The sequence below is a fragment of the Rhineura floridana genome, chromosome 16 (assembly GCF_030035675.1).
Source record: "Rhineura floridana isolate rRhiFlo1 chromosome 16, rRhiFlo1.hap2, whole genome shotgun sequence".
NCBI lineage: Eukaryota > Metazoa > Chordata > Lepidosauria > Squamata > Rhineuridae > Rhineura > Rhineura floridana.
In genome coordinates this window covers 5,097,019-5,119,406 of record NC_084495.1, presented here as the reverse complement: position 1 = coordinate 5,119,406, position 22,388 = coordinate 5,097,019, and the positions used below count along the sequence as shown (strand labels likewise).

General features: G+C 44.4%; 1 protein-coding gene across 1 annotated transcript in view; it reads right to left on the bottom strand.

The window, feature by feature from the left end:
- LOC133371350 (diacylglycerol O-acyltransferase 2-like) overlaps positions 1 to 21,370 on the bottom strand; it is a 61,758-nt gene extending 40,388 nt beyond the window's left edge. Inside the window, exon 1 of the mRNA XM_061598685.1 lies at positions 21,222 to 21,370. Within this exon, the coding sequence (XP_061454669.1) occupies positions 21,222 to 21,261 (40 nt within the window). The 5' untranslated portion in view covers positions 21,262 to 21,370. The remainder of the gene's footprint in view (positions 1 to 21,221) is intronic.
- Positions 21,371 to 22,388: the final 1,018 nt, after the last annotated feature.

Here is a 22,388-nt window from a genome sequence, read left to right as displayed (position 1 = left end):
ATTACATTTGGCAAGTAACGGAACGACTAGTAATTTCCCTACTTTTCAGCTGCAACTTTAACGTTTCCACGTTAGGTTGGACGTTACTTGGGGGCGGGAACAAGGGGAAGTCAGCTCCTGGCTGTGATTGGTTAACACAAGACATGTGCCTCACACTGATTGGACCTCTGCGCAGACTCTCTCTTCCCTCGTGATCTGTGTTAGGAGGCACGAGGGAAGAGGTGAATAGGCAGGGCCTGCTAGCGTCTGAGAGGAAAAAATGGACGCCGGAGAAAAAAGCCAGGGCAAGGACAACAGAGAAGAAGGCAGCAGCAGAATGGCGAAGAGCTGTGGAGGTGAGTGACGATGATTTGTGTGTGTGTGTGTGTGTGTGTGTGCCCCCTGTGGCCCTTCTGCCCCCCCGTGGCATTTTTGCCCCCCCACAGCCCCTTCTGCCCCTCCCACTGCCTCTCCTTGCCTTGCTGCCACCCCCCCATCAATCACAAGGCACTTCTGAAACTTCGGCCTACTTCTCTTCCTTCCCCCCCTTTTTGAACTCCCCCTTGTTCCTATGCATACCTGTGTGCTGTATTTATCCAGACAGAGCACTCCTGCCTTTTAAAATGCCGGCTAGCTTTTTATTGTATATTTATTTGAACTCCATCTTTCTTTTTATTTGTATTTTTGTCCTGTTTAATCACAAGACTGAATTGTATGTGGGACAAAAACTGTCTCAGTAATAATAATAATAATAATAACGGTCTCGGCCCAGTTTATCTGATGGAGCACCTCCAGCGCCACCAACCATGCCGCCCAACAAGATCAGCCACACAGGACCTTCTCTCAATCCCGCCAACTAAAACAGCTAGGTTGGCGGGGACAAGAGAGAGGGCATTTTCAGTGGCGGCCCCCACTCTCTGGAACTCCCTCCCGTATGACCTTCGACATGCCCCTTCCCTGAATGTATTCCGCCAAGCTTTGAAGACCTGGCTCTTCAGACAGGCCTTTGGGACTTACGGGGAGGGTTAAATTTTTACGACCAATAGCCTACTACTCTGTACTGGAACTGTTTTATTGTTTTATTGTTATATTGTATTTTATGATGCATTTTATTATGATGTAATGTATTGTTGTTAAATTGTACGTCGCCTAGAGTGGCCATTGGCCAGATAGGCGACCCACAAATTAAATTATTATTATTATTATTTATTATTATTAATAATAATATAATTAGGCATATAATAAATGGCTTAAGGCTGATTTTTTTGTTCTTGGCAGAGATGAGGTGAGAAGTAGGGTCCTTGCAGCTCCTCCTCTCAGTACCCCAGCTCTCAAACTCATGTTCTGTGAGAAAGAGATTCCCAGTCCCAGAGAGAGATAGACTGTTGACAATCTCTGCTAATATCTATACAAATGTACATAACATGCATCACCTGAACTCACATGATCTAGAGTTACCTTAGATCTTGCAAGATTTGCAAATGAGAAGCAATAGGGTTTTATATTAGTTCTGATTTATTGGGCTATCATAGGTTATACATTTTTTTCATTTTCTATGGCAAAAACTCCAACTTCATAATAATAATAATAATAATTTTAATTTATAAGTCGCCTATCTGGCCAATGGCCACTCTAGGCGACATACAACTCAATTAAAATACATCATAATAAATACAGTACAACAATAAAACAGTAAAACAGTGGCAGTTCAGAGTAGCAGGCAATTAGTCAAAAAATTAACCCTCCCCGGAAGTCCCAAAGGCCTGTCTTAAAAGCCAGGTCTTCAAGGCCTGGCGGAATACATTCAGGGAAGGGGCATGCCGAAGATCATATGGGAGGGAGTTCCAGAGAGTGGGGGCCGCCACTGAGTAGGCCCTCTCTCTAGTCCCCACCAGCCTAGCTGTTTTAGTTGGTGGTGAGAGAAGGCCCTGTGTGGCTGATCTTGTCGGGCGGCATAATTGGTGGCGTTGGAGGCGCTCCATCAGATAAACTGGGCCGAGACCGTGTAGGGCTTTAAAGGTTAATACCAACACCTTGAATTGGGCCCGGAAAACAACTGGGAGCCAGTGCAGATCGAACAGCACTGGGGTGATGTGCTCCCGGCGGCGACAGTTTGTAAGTAGTCGAGCCGCCGCATTTTGTATAAGTTGTAGTTTCCGGACCGTTTTCAAGGGTAGCCCCACGTAGAGCGCATTACAGTAGTCCAAACGAGAGGTGACCAGGGCATGTACCACCAATGGGAGCTGATGAACAGGGAGGTAGGGTTGCAGTCTACGTATGAGGTGTAATTGATACCAAGCTGCCCGGCTCACTGCCGAAATCTGAGCCTCCATGGACAGCTTGGAATCAAGGACAACCCCTAGGCTGCGGACTTGGTCCTTTAGGGGCAGTTTCACCCCATCGAACATCAAGTCAATATCTCCCAACCTTCCCTTGTCCCCCACGAGTAGCACCTCGGTCTTATCAGGATTCAGCTTCAACCTGTTCCTTCCCATCCATCCACTCACGGATTCCAGGCACTTGGACATGGTCTCCACAGCCAACTCTGGTGAGGATTTAAACGAGAGATAGAGCTGAGTGTCATCTGCATACTGGTGACACTGCAGCCCAAATCTCCTAATGATAGTCCCCAGCGGCTTCATATAGATATTAAATAGCATGGGAGAGAGGATAGAGCCCTGTGGCACACCACAATTGAGAGGCCAAGGGTCTGAAACCTCCTCTCCCAATGCTACTTGTTGATGCCTATCGGAGAGAAAGGAGCGGAACCACTGCAGTACAGTGCCTCCTATTCCCAGTCCCTCCAGGCTATGTAAAAGGATACTGTGGTCGACTTCAGTGGAATTTATGTGATGTGTTCTAATCATTTGAATTTGGCTAATGAATGCTTTATTCTTTCATCAGAACTTTAGCAGTAGTACTAAAATATTAATAAAAAAGAAAAGGGAAAGAAAAAATACTTTACATACATCATTCAGCTGTATTGCTAATTATAGCTATAGATATAAAAGATAAACGGCATTTTGTCAAAAGTATTTTTGTCTACATTTTATACCTCATCCTTGGTTTTCCAAGCTTGGCATGGAATGCTTCTCATACACAATTAATTTGAAATGCTGCACATTTATTATCATAATCATCATATGCAAAATAAAAAATATATGTACCGCCTTCAAGTTGATTCCAACTTATTATGGTGACCCTATGAATAGGGTTTTCATGAGGCTGAGAGGCAGTGACTGGCCCAAGGTCACCCAGTGAGCTTCATGGCTATGTGGGGATTTGAACCCTAGTCTCATTTTGTTCTCACAACAACCTAAAGAACGATAAGGAGATTGCAGAGAAGCTAAATGAATTCTTTGCATCTGTCTTCACAGTGGAAGATATAGGGCAGATCCCTGAACCTGAACTAACATTTGCAGGAAGGGATTCTGAGGAACTAAGACAAATAGTGGTAACGAGAGAGGAAGTTCTAAGCTTAATGGACAATATAAAAACTGACAAATCACCGGGCCCGGATGGCATCCACCCGAGAGTTCTCAAAGAACTCAAAGGTGAAATTGCTGATCTGCTAACTAAAATATGTAACTTGTCCCTCGGGTCCTCCTCCATGCCTGAGGACTGGAAAGTGGCAAATGTAACACCAATGTTCAAAAAGGGATCCAGAGGGGATCCCGGAAATTACAGGCCAGTTAGCTTAACTTCTGTCCCTGGAAAACTGGTAGAAAGTATGATTAAAGCTAGATTAACCAAGCACATAGAAGAACAAGCCTTGCTGAAGCAGAGCCAGCATGGCTTCTGCAAGGGAAAGTCCTGTCTCAGTAACCTATTAGAATTCTTTGAGAGTGTCAACAAGCATATAGATAGAGGTGATCCAGTGGACATAGTGTACTTAGACTTTCAAAAAGCGTTTGACAAGGTACCTCACCAAAGACTTCTGAGGAAGCTTAGCAGTCATGGAATAAGAGGAGAGGTCCTCTTGTGGATAAGGAATTGGTTAAGAAGCAGAAAGCAGAGAGTAGGAATAAACGGACAGTTCTCCCAATGGAGGGCTGTAGAAAGTGGAGTCCCTCAAGGATCGGTATTGGGACCTGTACTTTTCAACTTGTTCATTAATGACCTAGAATTAGGAGCGAGCAGTGAAGTGGCCAAGTTTGCTGACGACACTAAATTGTTCAGGGTTGTTAAAACAAAAAGGGATTGCGAAGAGCTCCAAAAAGACCTCTCCAAATTGAGTGAATGGGCGGAAAAATGGCAAATGCAATTCAATATAAACAAGTGTAAAATTATGCATACTGGAGCAAAAAATCTGAATTTCACATATACGCTCATGGGGTCTGAACTGGTGGTGACCGACCAGGAGAGAGACCTCGGGGTTGTAGTGGACAGCACGATGAAAATGTCGACCCAGTGTGCGGCAGCTGTGAAAAAGGCAAATTCCATGCTAGCAATAATTAGGAAAGGTATTGAAAATAAAACAGCCGATATCATAATGCCGTTGTATAAATCTATGGTGCGGCCGCATTTGGAATACTGTGTGCAGTTCTGGTCGCCTCATCTCAAAAAGGATATTCTAGAGTTGGAAAAGGTTCAGAAGAGGGCAACCAGAATGATCAAGGGGATGGAGCGACTCCCTTACGAGGAAAGGTTGCAGCATTTGGGGCTTTTTAGTTTAGAGAAAAGGCGGGTCAGAGGAGACATGATAGAAGTGTATAAAATTATGCATGGCATTGAGAAAGTGGATAGAGAAAAGTTCTTCTCCCTCTCTCATAATACTAGAACTCATGGACATTCAAAGAAGCTGAATGTTGGAAGATCCAGGACAGACAAAAGGAAGTACTTCTTTACTCAGCGCATAGTTAAACTATGGAATTTGCTCCCACAAGATGCAGTAATGGCCACCAGCTTGGATGGCTTTAAAAGAAGATTAGACAAATTCATGGAGGACAGGGCTATCAATGGCTACTAGCCATGATGGCTGTGCTCTGCCACCCTAGTCAGAGGCAGCATGCTTCTGAAAACCAGTTGCCGGAAGCCTCAGGAGGGGAGAGTGTTCTTGCACTCGGGTCCTGCGTGCGGGCTTCCCCCAGGCACCTGGTTGGCCACTGTGAGAACAGGATGCTGGACTAGATGGGCCACTGGCCTGATCCAGCAGACTCTTCTTATGTTCTTATGTTCTTAACCCTGTGAGATAGTAGGTTAGACTGGCCCAGGCAGGGTTATTCAGTGAGCAAAAATGATGCAAATAGGATCTCTTTTAATTGTGCTATCGACCTGCTTACTTCCACTCTGACTGGGGCATCTTGCAGCATGGGGAAGAGATGGGGGCACATCACAGCTGAAGTTCACCCATATAGGAGCATTATCTCTTGTTTATTACAGAGACGCCTGTTGCAGGTTTTGCTGCTGAGAGCAGCAGTCAGTTAGTGCGGCCACTTGAGTCACAGCTTGTTGATCCTGAGGAGGCAAAACTAGAAAGTGAGGTTCAGAAAGGAGGCCCTGTGCATGAGGAGGAGGAGGGCATGAAGCAGTGCCAGTTGCCCACAGCCACATCTGCAGAACAGCAAGTACCATGGTTTGGCTTTGAGAAAGCTTGTACATTTGTGAGCCAGAGTGGGAAAAATGTTGTTGTACGATGCAATTACTGCCTTCCAAGGATCAAAAATCTGAGATCAGCTGTTTCCTCCTCATCCAATGTGAAGAAACATTTTGAGGTAAGCCTTTGTCATGCTGGTCCTCAAAGAGTGTCCATTGTCTATTTATGTTTAAATTGTGAAGTTCCTCTTCCATTTTTTCTTGGATTCATGCTTTGTTCTTCTTCCTGAGAGGGCACACCCTGAGAAGCTGAGAGCAATTGAAGAAGCAATAAAGGCAAGGAGACGTGGCCTTCCTGAACCAATGCATGACACCCCTCCTCCCAAAATGCTGAAGCAGCAGCAGACAACCCTTGAGAGGTGGGGATCTGGCAGGGAGCCTGTCACCCAGAGCAATCTCGACAGGAGAATCGTTGATTTCATTGTAGAGGAGACATTACCACTTCAGAGTGTGGACAAACCATCATTCATTAATCTGGTTCGTATTGGACTCCCCAAAGATCTCACCATCATATGTGCCAAGACTCTGAGAGACAGAATTGAGAAGAGAGCATGCCACATGAGAGAAACTCTTGCAAACCGAATGGGTGCTGTGGCATATATAGCAACCACTGCAGATTGTTGGACCAATGGCAAGAAGAGTTACTTTGGGGTAACAGCCCACTGGATCAACCCAACTACCCTGAAACGTGAGGTCGGGGCCTTGGCTTGTAAGCGTCTGAAGGGGCGCCATACATACGATGTCCTTTCAAAAGCACTGCATGATGTACATGTGCAGTACAGGATCCACAACAAAGTTATGTGCACTACTACAGACTATGACTCCAACTTTGTGAAAGCGTTGAGTTTTCATGGCCAAAGAACCAGTGGAAGCTGCAGGCACCAGTGACGGTGATGGTGATAACCAGGAGGAGGAGGAGGCTGAGGTGGAGTTTGTGCCTATCTGTGAGATCCTGGACACAGGACCTGAGGCAGAGGAAGAAGCTGCAGACTCAGGAGAGGATTTTGTTTTACCACCACACCAGAGATGTGCTAGCCACACCCTCAACCTTGTGGCAACACAAGACATAGAGGCCATGCTTTCTGACTCCTCCAAAAGTAGTCTTCTTGGTCCTTTCAAGAAACATTTTCGTTCCTTGATGGGAAAGTGCAGCAAGTTGTGGTCCAAGCAGAACCAGTCAGCCCAGATTGCTGAGTATATCCGTGCGCAATGTGGTGTGTATCTGAAGGTACCGAATAAGACCAGGTGGAATTCCACCTTTGATGCGTTGAAGCAACTACATGAGCTCCTGTCAACTGTGCCACTAAAAATGCATGCCATAATGGACCGCTGCTCCTTGTCCAGGATCACAGCTGCCGAGATTGAAGTGGTACAGGAATACACAGAGATTATGGAGCCACTAGCCCAGTCCCTAGATATCCTGCAACGGGAGAACGGCATGTTCATGGGGTATTTGCTACCAACACTCTGCAATCTGGACCGCAAGTTAGAAGGACTGGAAAACAAACCTGAGAGGTACATATACTGTTTTCAGCTGCTGAGAGGTGTGCGCGAAGCCCTAAGAAAGCAGTTTGCAGCTATCTGGGAGGACAAGAGGCTTCTTCTGGCAGCCTGCCTACACCCTCGCTTCAAACTAGATTGGCTGGAATCGTGTCAGGCCACCACCCATACCAAGTAAGAACATTAGGGAAGCCCTTTGGGTGGATTACTCCAAGGGAAATGTTGTCTCAAGGGAGGCATCAGAGGGCTTAAGGTGGTAGGCAGGGGCTGGGCCTTTTCTTCCTGGGGCTCCTCATCACAACCTTGGGTTGCTGCAGGTAATCCTTAAGGGTCTGCTGTGCTGCCCCATGAGTGTGGTGACTTGGTCACCTTCCTACCTTCCATGTCATCATCCACAGGCTCAGGCTGGACCCTGAACCAGGGGACATGACAAGCATCAGGAAATGAAGAGCAGATGATGGTTTCCTAACATATATGTGTTAACATATCCTCTCTCTTTCTTAGATACACAATGGAAGCCTTGTTGAAAGCTGAAATAAAGATGGGTGTACTTAATGAGGACAGTGATCAGTCTTCAGATAAAGACCAGGAAGGAGATGACTTAGAAGATGACATCTTTAATTTTCTGCCCCAGGGCAAGAAGTCAGCAGTGGACACTGCTGAGGAGGAACTGGTGAGGTACCTGAGGTCTCCCAGCAGGGAAGTGTCATCACTCCATGGCTTTCCACGTGTGCTGCGGTGTTTTTTGCAGCACAACACAGGCATGCCTTCAAGCGCCGCAGTAGAACGCCTGTTGAGTACTGGTGGCAACGTAATGACTGTAAAAAGACATTCCTTGTCTGACATGCTCTTTGAGCATCTTGTTCTTTTGAGACATAACAGAAACATATTATAAAAGCATTTCAAGTGTAAAATTTGATTTCAAGAGTTGGGGTATCTTCATTGCTTGGGGGGATGTGAGATTCTGTTATGCCATCATGTTAATCTTATGGATAATTTTTTTTATTCTACTACCCCCTGTGTGTGTGTGTTTATTTTTAATATTGTTTTAGGCTTCTTAGATGTGCAGCAGCCAAGGCCAGCACCTTGTAGGAGTTTTTTTTTAAAAGTAACTGAAATGTAATTGTAGTGATTACTTTTGAGAAAAAGTAAAGCAATCAGTTACTTTCAGAGCAATTGTAATTGTAACGGTAATTACTATTTTTTTGGGCCAAGTAATTGTAACTGTAATTTATTACTTTTTAAAAGTAATCTTCCAAGCTCTGCCCTTGGGGATAATTTGACTACATCCCGATTCTCACAATGGCACACAGACTGGTTTTCAGTGATATACTGCATCTGTCTCTTCAGGTTTCACTCCCATCATGACTATCAGACATCCACAATCTTCTCTATGAATGTCCCTAATCCCCTTTTAAAGCCATGTAATTCCATAAATTATTGATTCATTGTGCCCTGAATCTCTTGCCAACCAGCTTAATTGGATGACCCTGAATTCTAGTATTTTGAGAGGAAGAAAAACTTATCTCTATCCCCTTTTTTCCACAGCATGCATAATTTTATAAGCCTTGGTTGTCTTTTTTCTGGGGGCTCATCTACATGGTGGTTTACTGTGTGTTTGGTGTTCGCATGGTTCACTTGACGTTATCGACAAACAGAAGCTATCACACAGTTTCCCCCCATAAATCTGTACTAACCCAATCTGCTGATAACACGAAAAGTTTAGAACAATATGGCTCCACTTCACTCCACGTGTCTTTGAAGACAATTTGCTTTGATGGTTTTTAGTGGGTGGGTGAATCGTCACTTTCAGCTATTCCCCTTTCTCCATCCACTAACTCTCCCATGAATCCCATTTTGTTTCCGGTGGTTTATCCAGCAACTTCCGGCTGCTCTGTCCTCCCCCCTTCAGAGTTTGCCACAGCCCTCCCTTCTTTCCTCTCTTTCTCCCCAAGTAAACTGCCTTCACTCCTTGTAACTAGCGATGGGAATTGCCATTCGATTTTATCATTCTTTCTTACATTCTCTATCTTTGTGGAGAGAATTTTAAGTGACATCTCTCTGCACCTGGTTTCTGTTTTCCCCCCCTAAAAAATCTCAAGTGGATTTTTTTTAAAAGTTACTTCAAAATATTTAATATTGATATTTTGAGAAAATATTGATATTGATATGTTATTTAAAATATCAATATTATATTGATTTGTTTTTCCAGCATAGAAAAATTAACCCAGAAAAATCAAGGAGCCACGGCGAAAGAAGGTGCCTGTGAGTTATCTTCTTTTCAACCACCAAACTTCAGGAAGTGGGGGGGGGCAGGAGGGAATGGAAATACTGTGCAGGTCAGAAATATTTGCATATGCCCAGTAACTGAGCAACCGGAGGGAGTAAAAATGTAAAATTAGAGGGCGGGGCCACAAGGAAACAATGACACTAATCCTTCCCAGAGGAAGGCCTACTTGTGTGAATGGAAAACAACAGCTTTGAAGCTACCATTGAGAATGAAGTGTGAACCTTGCAAATCTATTATGACAGTAAAAGCGGTGTATTTGCTGCAAAGAAATGCTCCCATGTGGATAAGCCCTAAATGGAAAAGCTCCATTGTTCCTTTCTGCACTTTCTCCTGCTCTACAATATCCTTGAGATGCAGCAACCAAAATTTAACACCAGATACAGAAATGACACAATCATGAAATCTAAAAACAAAAAAAAGCAACAATATAAAACCAGCAACAGTGAATAACATTTTTACAAAGGATCTAAAAAGAACTAAAAGATTTTACAGTTGAGAACCTTGGGAAAATAAAAAGGTCTTCACCTAGCTCTGAAAAAATCAGGCAGTCATTCCATAGCTGAGGTGCCACCACTGAAAAAACGGTCTCTTTCACCGCCTTATTTGGCTGAGGGTCATGGAAAACCGCTTAATGATTTTTCTGCCTGTTCTAATGATTATAATGTGCTGTGCTAGATGATGTATGATTTTTAATTACATTTTTATTGCTTCATAAAAACACAATTAACCGCCAGTATGAATAATGCAATGGATGTGAAGTCTCTTGTCTTCAAGCACAAATCCACAGACATGCTGCAGTTCACGTGAATGAAGCCTGTGGACCACAGGTGGATCGTGGACCACAGTTTGGGAAGCCTGATTTACTGCCATCCATAAATTTGGCCATTTTGTCAAAAAGCACTGGTCCCAACAGAGATTCTTGGGGAGCTCCACTTCTTACTTTCTACCGCTATTATTCCTGCTGTGACTCCTAATCTTTAACAAGTTGCCAATCAAGAAAAGGAGACATTTCATAACTGCTTAGTTTACTCATGCGCTTTGGGTGGAAGTCCAAAAACTCAAGTTGCAGGAAGCCAGATTTCAGCTGAACATCAGGAAAAACTTCCTGTTAGAGCAGTACGACAATGGAACCAAAGACCTAGGGAGATGGTGGGCTCTCCAACCCTGGAGGCCTTCAAGAGGCAGCTGGACAGCCACCTGTCGGATATGCTCTAAGTTGGATTCCTGCATTGAGCAGGGGGTTGGACTAGATGGCCTTATAAGCCCCTTCCAACTCTACAATTCTGTGATCTCGTTCAAAGTAATTAGGTATTCCTTAACCATTTGTCTATCAGTCTCAAGCTGCAGTCCTGCCCCTTCAACCTGTACTTCAAATTTGCCAGGAGATTTGTAGACCCTCTTTAGGAGAAGACAGAGACAAAGTAGGAATTGAGCACTTCTGCCTTTCCCCCGTCTACCATTTTGCCATCCTCATTGAGTAGCTGAACCACCATTTCATTTTTCTGTCTTTTACTATGCATGTACCCGACAAACACTTTTTTGTTGCTTTTAGCATCCATATTAACCACAGCTCATTCTCAGCTTTAGCTTTCCTGACACCATTCCTGTAATCCTGTGCAACCTGCCTGTACTCTTCCTTTGTGGCCTGGCCTTCCACTTCCTGTATGTGCCCTTTTTTTGTTTTCAGGTCATCTCTAAGCTTTTTGTGAAGCCACATTGGCTTCTTCTGCTGTCTTCCTTTTTTTCATTGTTGGAACTATTTGCAATTGTACACGTATGTCTACACACAGCTTTTGCTTCCTTTAAAACCAAGAACTCTAGTATGGTGTGGTCACTGTCCTTTCCCCCAGAGTTCCCATAACTGCCACTTCATCCACAAAGTCTTCTCTGTTAGTTAGAATCAAGTCAAGGATAGCTGATCCTCTAGTTGCTTCCTCCACTTTCTGTAGGAGAAAGTTATCTCCAACACATCAGGAATTTCTTGGAGGGGCTGCATTTGGCAGAATTTGTCTCCCAGCTGATATCAGGGCAACTGAAGTCTCCCATTACTACTACATCATGCCTCCTTGAAACATTGGGTTTCATCTTCATCTTCTTCTTGATTGGGTGGTTGGTAGTAGACGCCAACCACCATGTTCCTTTTATCCCTTGCCCCATTTATTTTTATCCAGACGTTCTCGGTGGACCTACCAAGCTCATCCTCCTGTATTTCTGTGCAGGGATATATATTTTTAACATACAGCACGACTCCGCCTCCCTTGCTATTCCTACTGTTCTTTTTGAACAAGCTATATCCTTCAGTTGTTGTGTTCCAGTCATGGGAGTCATCCCACGAAGTTTCAGTTATACCTATCAAGTCGTATTTACCTTCCTGTATTAAGAGTACAAGTTCAACTAATCAGATCATCTTGTATCCACACGTGCATATTAACACTTGCAAAGAACAGACAGCTTGCCCTACATCTTCCACAGTGATAACAGACAAAGTAATTCCGGATTGTAATCTACCTGTTCTTCCATAGCCCACCTTTCATTTTGTTGTCATTTAACGGTTCAATCTATAAACCAGGCAGTCTATCTTGGATACCAGGGAAGATACTAGAACAGGTTATAAATGAGCCTATAAATATCCTGACAACAGTACAGTGATTAGTTAAAGCCAGTATGGATTTATCACGAATAAATCCTGCTAGATTAATTTTATCTCTTTTTTAAAACCAGGTTACTAGCTTGGGCAGATAGTGGGGATGCTGTGGATGTGTCTTGATTTCAGCAAAGCATTAAACGAACCCCCCCCCTCATTGGCATGACCCCTGAATTTAGCAGTGACGTGGACCCAGGGTCAGAGGTTGCAGGGGTGCCAGATAGGGAGACTATAGCACCTGAGGCTGTTGGACAGGGATCCCTAGAGGAACCTCCCAGAGCACCAGGGCCTATGCATCCAGAGTCTGGTCCTCCTGAGCCTGAAGAATCAGATGCCTCCCACCGCACATCACCAGTCCATCGGCGCAGGAGGAGCAGGAGGAGAGAGAAAGTATGGAACGGAGGAGGAGTGCCTGTCTTTAGGCCAAAGGATTGGCCATTTAAGGCTCTGGAGTTCTCTCCAATTAGAAGTAGGATGTGTGGTGACCGATAACACCCACTGATGTCACATCTGAAGAACTGCCCACCGAGCATAGGGACCACATTGGAAAACCGGAACTGCCTTCTATTGAGTCAGACATGAGTCCGCCTAGCTCAGTATTGTCAACACAGATTGGCAGCGGCTCTGCAGGGTTTCTGGCAGGAGTCTCTCCCTGGCCTACTTGGAGACGCTGAGGATTGAGCTTGGGATCTTCTGCATGGAAGGCAGATGCTCCACCCCTGAGCGACATCCCCTTCCCCAAACATGACGTCATGTTGTGCACCTGACACTTCTGCTGGGCGCCATGTGAATTTGGATTCATTTTTCTTATCGGGTTAGCTGGATTAAAGGGGGAAAGTGTGGTCTGTCATCTCAGTGAGGAGGAGATCCTGTGGATGCAGGGAAAACACAGATGAGTAGCGGCAAATTCACATTAAACTCACGTATGGATGCTCCTTCAGGTTTTCCATAGACTTCCCAACTGTTTCCCGTTGGCATCAGTGAGCAGTCCTTGGCAGAATGTTTCTGTGCCATATTTTCAGCTGGTGTTCCCTCGCCCTCCACTACTTTTTCCCATTTGGGGCACGTGCACAGATATTTCTGCACTTGTGTGCATCTCTCTTTTCAAACAATGTTTTTTTACTGGAAGTGCACCAGAGCAGAAGTGTAAAGATTACCAGTTTAGCTACGTTTCACAATGGGGGTAATGCAGGCTTGCACGTTTTCCAATTGGCAGGGTTTTTTTCTCCTTCGGAAATATTTCTTTTTTGAATTTTTCAACCTTTATATAACACTTTGACCTAACAGCAGCAATTTGGCACTTTAATTTTAACTTTAAGTTTTAATACAGAGGTATTGCACAAGACTAATAATTAGCTGTGCAAAAATCCAGACAAAATTATGGTGCAGAACACTGCATGGAATTTTCCTGATGTATATAATGTGATTAGCCTCCATGGCAATTCCCCACTTGTGATGAGCTCTTGGGGGAATAGATCCTCCAAATAATTGGAACTCAGTTGTGGCATTTGGTGGAAATAGACATGCCCATATCATGCTCAGGTGAGGAACAAACCTAAGTAGGCGTGTGATGTGAAGATAGACTACCTACCACAACATTACCACACATGACAAACTGAGCTTCCACACCAGCAGCAACTGCAGCTGTAGAGAACACGTAAAGAAGCCCAGGCTGTCTTTTTGGTGACCATGATGTCATGTGGATGGTGTGAAACCCTTGCATGCATGAGCAGCATAGATCCCACAATAAACTTCCGTCTGGAGCAACCTCAGAATCACCGATTGTGCCGCCTGACGAGATCAGCCTCGCAAGACCTTCTCTCGGTCCCACCGGTGAGAACAGCTAGGCTGGTACGGACCAGAGAGAGGGCTTTTTCTGTTGTGGCCCCCACCCTCTGGAACTCCCTCCCTCTTGATCTCAGACATGCTCCCTCCCTGTCCAGCTATCGCCGAGCCTTGAAGACCTGGCTGTTCAGGCAGGCCTACAAGATTGGGACAGATTAACTCTATGTTATAATGAACTGAAGAATGGTTTTTAGCTTAAATTTGCTTGTGATATATATATATATATGTATTGCTTTTTATTCTTGTTGTAAGTCGCCTAGAGTGTCCCTAACCCGGACAGACAGGCGACTGAAAAATAAAAATTATTATTATTATTATTATTACTTTGTCATCAGTGCTTCCTCACAGAACGGGTTTTGAGAAGGGCGCTGCAGGGCTCCAGGCCCGGTACTCTGTAGTGTTATTACATTTGCAAATGACACAACACTGGAAGGGGATGGATCACTAGCGCCTCAGAAGGCAGGAATGAAATTCAAAATGAAAACTGGACTGAAAGCAACAAAATAAAATTCAAGAGATGCAAAGTTCTGTAAATACGCAGAACACGCACAATGGGAAAACCTGGTTAGGCAGCAGCACATGTGAAAACTGGGGTGTAGTCTCCTGGGGTCTCGGAGGGTCTTAGACCCTTTATGTTTTGGGAAGCAGGGTCCCAGGAGCATCCCTATTCCTCCATCACCCGACAAGCCAATTAGCATAAAATGAGAGTATGTTAGTCACTGAGAAGAGTCTTTTAACATGTTTCTTTGTCCTTTTCTGCAGATTGGAGCCGATCAGAGTGAAAGGAGGCCAGTTAGCCACTGAGAAGATTCTTCTCAGTAGCTAACATTCTCCTTTTTTATGCTTATTGGCTCCTAGGGAAGTCTGTTGTTGTGGGAGAAGGCATTAACAAGGATCTCATTCTCAACCCTTCAGCAAAAATTGTGAGGGGAGAGAGACTGTGACTAACCAAGATTTTGGTTGAACATGAGGGCAGACTTGTTGACTGTCTCAGGGTTATTGTGAAGATAAAATGGGGAAGGGGACAGACCCATGCAAACTGCTTTGAGCTCCTTGGAGAAAGCCAGGATAGAAAAGTAACTCAGCACAACAGCCTCCATTGCCTGCCTGGCTCACGAGGGCTGGCCCAAACTTTCACCCATCCAGTCTGCAGGAGTGGAAAGCGGCTACCTGTGGCCCTGGGCCAGCCACACCTGGACTGTTGAAACAGCTCCCTCTAGTGATGTGAAAGCCCAGGAAAAACCCAGGAAATTTCAGAAAAGATCATGCCGGGTTCCCCCCTTTTCTTTCTGAAGCCTCTTTTGTTTTGTTTTCTGAAGAATTGAAAATTTTTGGATTACGAAATATTTTCTTTTAGAAAGATGAATAAAATGTTTAAGACATTCATCTATTTACTCTTCCCCCCCCCCAATGATTGCAAAAACCAAGAGACAGGAAGACTTTTAAGTAAGACTACATACAGTATCAGATCATTTCAACTGCTGTACACTGAGGACAAGTAAGTCCCGAGTTGGACTTTGGGAGCACAACTCTGTGGTGCAAGAGCAAGACGCACTTCAGCCTCTAGGGCTGCTTTCACACTGCACTTTATTCCGTTATTCTGACAATTTCTTACCTGGTAATTTGCGCATTATATTTGATCTCTCACACAACGCACAAGCTAGTTCCAGAATTCTAATGGAATGTAGTGCAAGTTTAGCGTAAATTTCCGTGATAAATGATACCAGAAAGAATCCATTAGCAAGGCTGGGAACCTGGAAGATCGCGGGAGTTTTCCGCAAGTTGCAGCTCCTCGCGTGACAGACATCCCAGCATGCAGTGCATTCCTGCCCTTTAGTTATGTGGGGTTTTTTTTACCTAACAAAACTTGTACTGGTATTCCAGCATCAGCGCAGATAGCAGCAGCATTTCCTACACACACCTGTGTCGATACAACTAAAATAATGTAAAAAGTCAGATCCTAAAGGGAGAGGGCTTGCATGGCCACAGGACAGGATCTTAGACCTCCTACACGGGGGGAACAGTGCGCATGTGCATAATGGGTGAGGGACGAAAACAAGCCATGTAAAGACAGTTGCATGAAATGCCGGCATGTCGGCGTAAAAATTGACTGTTCCTTAACACAACAGGTACTGCAGTTTGAACGGGATTTTAGAAATCGGGACAGAAGGATACCTTTTCAATCCGTTAAACTAACGCAGTCAGCCCCACGTGTGAAAGTAGACTAGGAGACATGGCCATTGACACAAGAGGAGGAAGGAGGACTCGGTGCCTTCTGGGCTTCCTCGGACAGGGGCATAGCTGGTGAATCTGTTTCTGTCCTCTTCACAGGACAAGACAGAAGAACAGAAACTCCTAGTGATAGCTCAGAAATGAGACTGATTACTAATATACCAGGCATGATAATTTTATGGACAAACCAAGTTATGCATATTACATTTTATGTTCTGAAAGTAACAAAGTGACTTTCAGTCTGTAAAGGATGCTAAAAAAAATAAGCATTGCATTTTCAATCCCCCCCATTTCTGTTTTTCCCCCTGAAAAATGCCCCCCCCCCCACATGGCTTCAAATGTCTGGGTATTTCACATCTCTAGCTGCCTCCCTACCTGTTCTCCTGTGACTGATAAGGGAAGCCTCACGCCAAGATCCCATCCTGTCTCTCAGCCTCAACGCCCCAGGACCTTGGCACCTGATTTCCTCGTGGCTAAATGAGGTGAAACATTAACTGCCACAGATATCACAGCACACAAAGGGGGGCAGGAGGTCAATTGATTCTCTCTGAGGAAATGTGCCTGACTGGAAAACCCAGGTGCTGGAAGGGAGTTGGTGTTTGAGGGGGACTTTTCAGCTGGGCCTGGCTTGCTCTAGCCTAGCCCAAGATGGTTTTTCACTGACACTTCACACTAGCCCCTCATGTGACACTTACACCCAGTGATGGCCGCATCATCCCATCCAGATCCCATTGTGCTTCACTGCTCACAGTGAGACATCACACTCACACCCGGCCCACACAGCAACATAGGTTTATAAGAGAGCTTTTTACTCCCTCTTGGCAGCAAGCCCACCAAAGTTGGAAATGGAAATAGACTGCCTTCAAGTCGATCCCGACTTATGGCGCTCCTATGAATAGGGTTTTCATGGTAAGCGGTATTCAGAGCATTGCCTCCCTCTGAGGCTGAGAGGCAGTGACTGGCCCAAGGTCACCCAGGGAGCTTCGTGGCTGTGTGGGGATTCGAACCCTGGTCTCCCAGGTCCTAGTCCAACACTCTAACCAAAAGCATTTAGGAGCAGCCAAGCCCACAAAGGCCTCTGGTTGGTCATCTGTAGCATAATATTCAGGGCATGAGGAGGTTTGGTCAGCCTTGCAAGGCAAGATTTTGGTGTGGTGCAAAAAGGAGGTTAACAAGAAATGTCCTGTGCTATAAAGTACTTGCTTACCACCATCCTGACTAACCAGGGAGGGGCCACCCATGTCTTTTTTTAAAAAAAGACAACTACAAGAGAATGTGCTTCCAACGAAGGACTGAATCACCACCTGCTCTCAGGCTCCCTCTTAATGCAGCTCTCAAAACTCCTGAAATATTATTGTGTCTTGACAACGTTGCTGAAATTTGTCTTGCTTGCTTTCAGTGACAGGACCTCTTTTTACCACTTTGGAGCTGGCGCCGCCTCCCTCTTGCCGCTAGTAATGTGATGCAAGGGATATTAACTTTACTAGTCAAAGGAGGGCACCCATTGCAAAGCATGGCGGAAAAGCAAGGAGAGAGGCACCCAAAAGTACTGCAACCAAGGAGAGGGGAACTCTCAAAGTGCCTTGCCAGTGAAAAGCAAAAGTGTTTTTATTGCTGCCTGATGCATTTCGGGTGGAAAGAACCCTTTATCAAGGATAATCTGTAAAAGCATACATATACACAGCATTAAAATCAATTGTCAATCATACCATGAATAATAATATATTTATACATTAATCTGTTTAAAACGAACAATTCCATGATATACTAGTCTGCATCTGCGTTGGAATTGCTTTTTAATATGTTCTTAAACTTTCTTTTTTAAAATGTTTTTAATCTTAGAAGATGTTTTGACAGCTTTTTTTAAGTAACGTTTTTGAAGATGTTTTGGTTTAATGTGTTTTAAAGTTTGTTTTTATCATGTTTTAATGTTTTTAGTGCTTTTGTTTGCCGCTCTGGGCTCGTGCTGGGAGAAAGGGCGGGATATAATAATAATAATAATAATAATAATAATAATAAACACTGGCTGCAAAAGCACTAATCAATAAGGAATATTGTATAGACCCCCCCCTTGACCTATTTCGGCCCTTTAGGAACATCAGATTGCGCCATTTTTTAAGAGACACCACATTGAGTTCAATGACACCCACACCCCTTTCCATCCACCTTCCCGCTTCATGCCTGCTGGCCCTGCAGATCCAGGCATACAACTGTCTGAACGCAAGGGTTTATCTGAACTGGAGAAGACTGAAGCAACCATTGCTCGTCCTTGGTCCAATCTGACCCGTTTAGAATCAGTTACGCTGCACAATCTAGCAGCACCCGAAGCAGCAATCTGCCCACTCTAGCAGCATATGATAGACAGGCCCTTAGAGCAAATATCACAGACAATGCATGTGAAACTGGGGATGATCCAAGGCTATGGGGCGGTATATAAATGTAATAAAATAAAATAAATAAATAAATCCTCTGATCTTCATGGCTTAATGAGAATGTGAAGCATGGCCTCTCTGGTCTGATAATCGCTCACTCTCCAGATTTATCCCATTGCTGAAACACTCCCATAGTTAAGTAAATTTTCCTATGGAATCTTCTTCCTAGAGTTTTTTTTTTAAAGATCTATTGGGATACTTTAAGCACAATAACATTATTTGGAGAAATTCTAATGCACGTTTCAGGCAGGGAAACCTGTAGGGCCAACCAGTGACTACTAACCATGATGGCTATGTTCTACCTCCCCTGTTGGAGGCAGTATGCTTCTGAATACTAGTTGCTGGAAACTACAGGAGAATGCTGTTGCACTCAGGTCCTGCCTGTCAGCTTCCCATTGGGGCATCTGGCTGGCCACTGTGAGAACAGGAGGCTGGACTAGATGGGTCCCCTTTTGGCCTGGCCAGCTGAAGGGCTCTTACTTTCTTAGGGCACTTTTCAATACACACCAGAAAGCCAAAATACCTCCAGGTGACTGTCTATTACAATATGCATTATTTTAAGGAAATGGCTAATCCCTAAACATTCATGTCGTAAGACAAAGTACGGCGCTTCTTCATTTTCTAGCACTTTGTCTGGACACAGTCTCTCCAGGTCTGGCTGAAATGAATTGGAACAGCAGCTAACAGCAAAACAAGAAACATCTCTGTGTGATTTGGGCAGAGGAATCTGTGTGTGTGCGTGTGTGTGTGAGAGAGAGAGAGAGAAAAGGACTGTTTTGGCAGATTGATAATTTGATACTGTCTCAAATTTCCAAGAAGGTACAACAACAACAACAACAACAGGAAGAAGCAACAGCAGCATTTATAGATCCCAGGGTGGGTTACAACAACCTTAAAATACAGTGTTAAAAACAATTAAATACAACCAGAATCACAAAATGGGATGGGTCCTAAAGATACACGTCTCAGGTGTCAAAGGCTAGGCTAAAGAGGTGCATCTTCAGCATTCGCCTAAAGTTGTACAGTGGTTGCCAGATGTACCTCGGTGGGGAGGGAGTTCCACAATTTAGGGGCTGCCGCAGAGAAGGCCCTCTCCTGGGCCACCACCACCAGGGCTTCTGAAGGTGGTGGAACTACCAAAAGGGCCCCCTCTACTGACCTCAACCCCTGAGAGGGGCTGTAGGGAAAGAGGTGGTCTTTCAGATATTTGGGATCTAAGTCATTTAGGGCTTTAAACACTACCGTGAGCAGCTTGAATTGGGCCCAGAAACAAACTGGCAACCAATGAAGCTGTTTCAAAACAGGGGTTATATGAGTTCTAAAGGGAACTCATGCTCTGGTAACTTCTAGATTGGACTACTGCAATGCGCTCTACGTTGGGCTGCCCTTGAAGACAGTTCGGAAACTACAGTTAGTCCAGAATGCAGCGGCCAGATTGTTGACGCGGACAAGAAGGTCCGCTCATATTACACCCGTTCTGGCTCGTCTGCACTGGCTTCCTATTTGTTTCCGGGCTAGATTCAAAGTGCTGGTTTTGACCTATAAAGCCTTACACGGCATGGGACCGCAATACCTGGTGGAGCGCCTCTCCCAATATGAACCTACCTGTACACTGAGCTCAACATCTAAGGCCCTCCTCCGAGTACCATCCCACTGAGAAGCTCGGAGGGTGGTGACTAGAAATAGGGCCTTTTCGGTTGTGGCTCCCGAACTATGGAATGGTCTTCCTGATGAGGTGCGCCTGGCGCCGACGCTGCTATCTTTTCGGCGCCAGGTGAAAACCTTTTTATATTCCCAGGCATTTTAATGCGTTTTATTATATGTATTGTTGTATTTTGCTGCTGTTTGATTATTTTTGTTTACCTTTGTTGGCTTGATTTTATTGTATTATTGTATTTATATATTCCTGACTGTTTTATTTTATGTACACCGCCCAGAGAGCCCTTGGGCTTAGGGCGGTATATAAATTAAATAAAATAAATAAATAAATAAATAAATAAATAAATAAATAAATAAATAAATAAACCACATCCAGTAATCTGGCTGCTGCATTTTGGACCAGTTGAAGTTTCCGAGTTGTCTTCAAGGATATGTAAAGTGCATCGCAATAATCCAATCTGGAAGTTACTAGAGCATGCAGTACCGTGGCCAAGTCATTTCTGTCCAAAAGAAGCCAAAGTTGGTGAACCAGCCGGAGCTGGAAAAAGGCACTCCTAGCCATGGACGCCACTTGAGCCTCCAGTGACCATGTTGGATCCAGAGGTACCCTCAGGCTCTGTGCCTGCTCGTTCCAGGGGACTGCAACCCCATCCAGAACAGGCCGTCTCGCCACCACCCAGACATGAGCACTTTGGACACATAACACCTCTGTCTTTGCAGGATTGGACCTCAATTTATTGGCCCAGATCAAGCTCTGAAACCTGCACTGATTTCAGGCTTAACAATTTTATTTCCATTAAACTAGCCAGAAATATAATTAGATTTTGGGGTGGATCTTCATCAGCATTATCCCCAGATAACCAAATCCCACCCAATGTATAGCACACATTCCTACACCTTGCCAGACCTGCTGGGTGCCCCAAAATCAAATGTGTTATTCTGCACATTGTCAACCCACATCACCAAACAACTCAACATTAACAAGGCCATCCCCAACAAACACATTTGCAATCTCTTTAAACCTTCCACTGGTGATTTTGCTTACCGCTCTGGTTTTGGGAATAAGCAGCGATTATAGTTTTCATAGTGCACCCAGATACTTGGGACTCTCTTTTGCAATCTTCCTCAGATGTTTGCTCAGCAGGTTAAAAGGCAGGTCTGTAAGCAACGAACTCTGCAATTTATTAAACTTTCAGGCTCCACCATCTGGATAAAAAGAAAATGAACAAGTAGGCGGGGAGATGTAGTGGGCAAATCCTGATCCTGCTTTTAAAACAACAACAACTGATTGGGGGGGGGACCTAGGAGTTCAGGGGAGGCAGGACTTACTGGCAAATCCGAGATGGCTATTTCTGCAAAGAATTCCAGCAAAGTGCTCCAGTTCCTTAAGAGTTATAAAAAGTATTTAGCAGATGTCTCTGTGGAAAAAGGAGTTCCTAGGAAGAAAGGTTCTTTTCTGTGCTCATAAACAGAATCCCTCCCCAAACAATTTGCAGCAGATCAAACAATCTGAAAATGTGACCCTGTTGATCTTTGGGGGTGGTAAAAAGAATGAGGTAGACAGCAGATGCATCAAAGGCAAAATCCTGCCACAAGAAAAGCTGAATTCTGCTATTCATTTATTTTTATTTTATTACATTTATATCCCCATTTCTTTCATCAATGAATCGAAGGCAGCATACATGTGGTTCCCAGGTGATCTCTCATCCAGGCACTGACCCAGACCTGCTGAGCTTCACCAAGGTGGTGGCCTCATGTGCCTTCAGACCATACCCTGGGACATGTATTGCCATTTAGATAGACATGCATTTGCATCAGCCACCAGCCACTGCAATTTATGTACAAAAGGCAAACAAATAAATATCTCAGCAGACAAAATTGCCAAATTAAGTTAAAAATTATTAGAGAGTATCATTGGGACAACTGCTAGACACTTGGCACTCTTTGCTATCACCCCCTTATCTTGACCCACAAGGTGAAACGTCTTACATGCATGCTTCTGATTCTATGACTGGCCAAGTTGGGGGGTGGGATGACTGAATGGTGCAGGATCTTGAAGCCATCAACTCAGCCCTCCCCACCCTCACGTCCTGAGGGTAGGTTGGCCTTTGAGGATAGAAACTATTTTTTTAATGAAAGCCAATGTTGAATTCTTCACCTCAAAAGAAAAAGGAAACTAAAAGTTACTAAAAATGATATCTCTTTCAGTGAA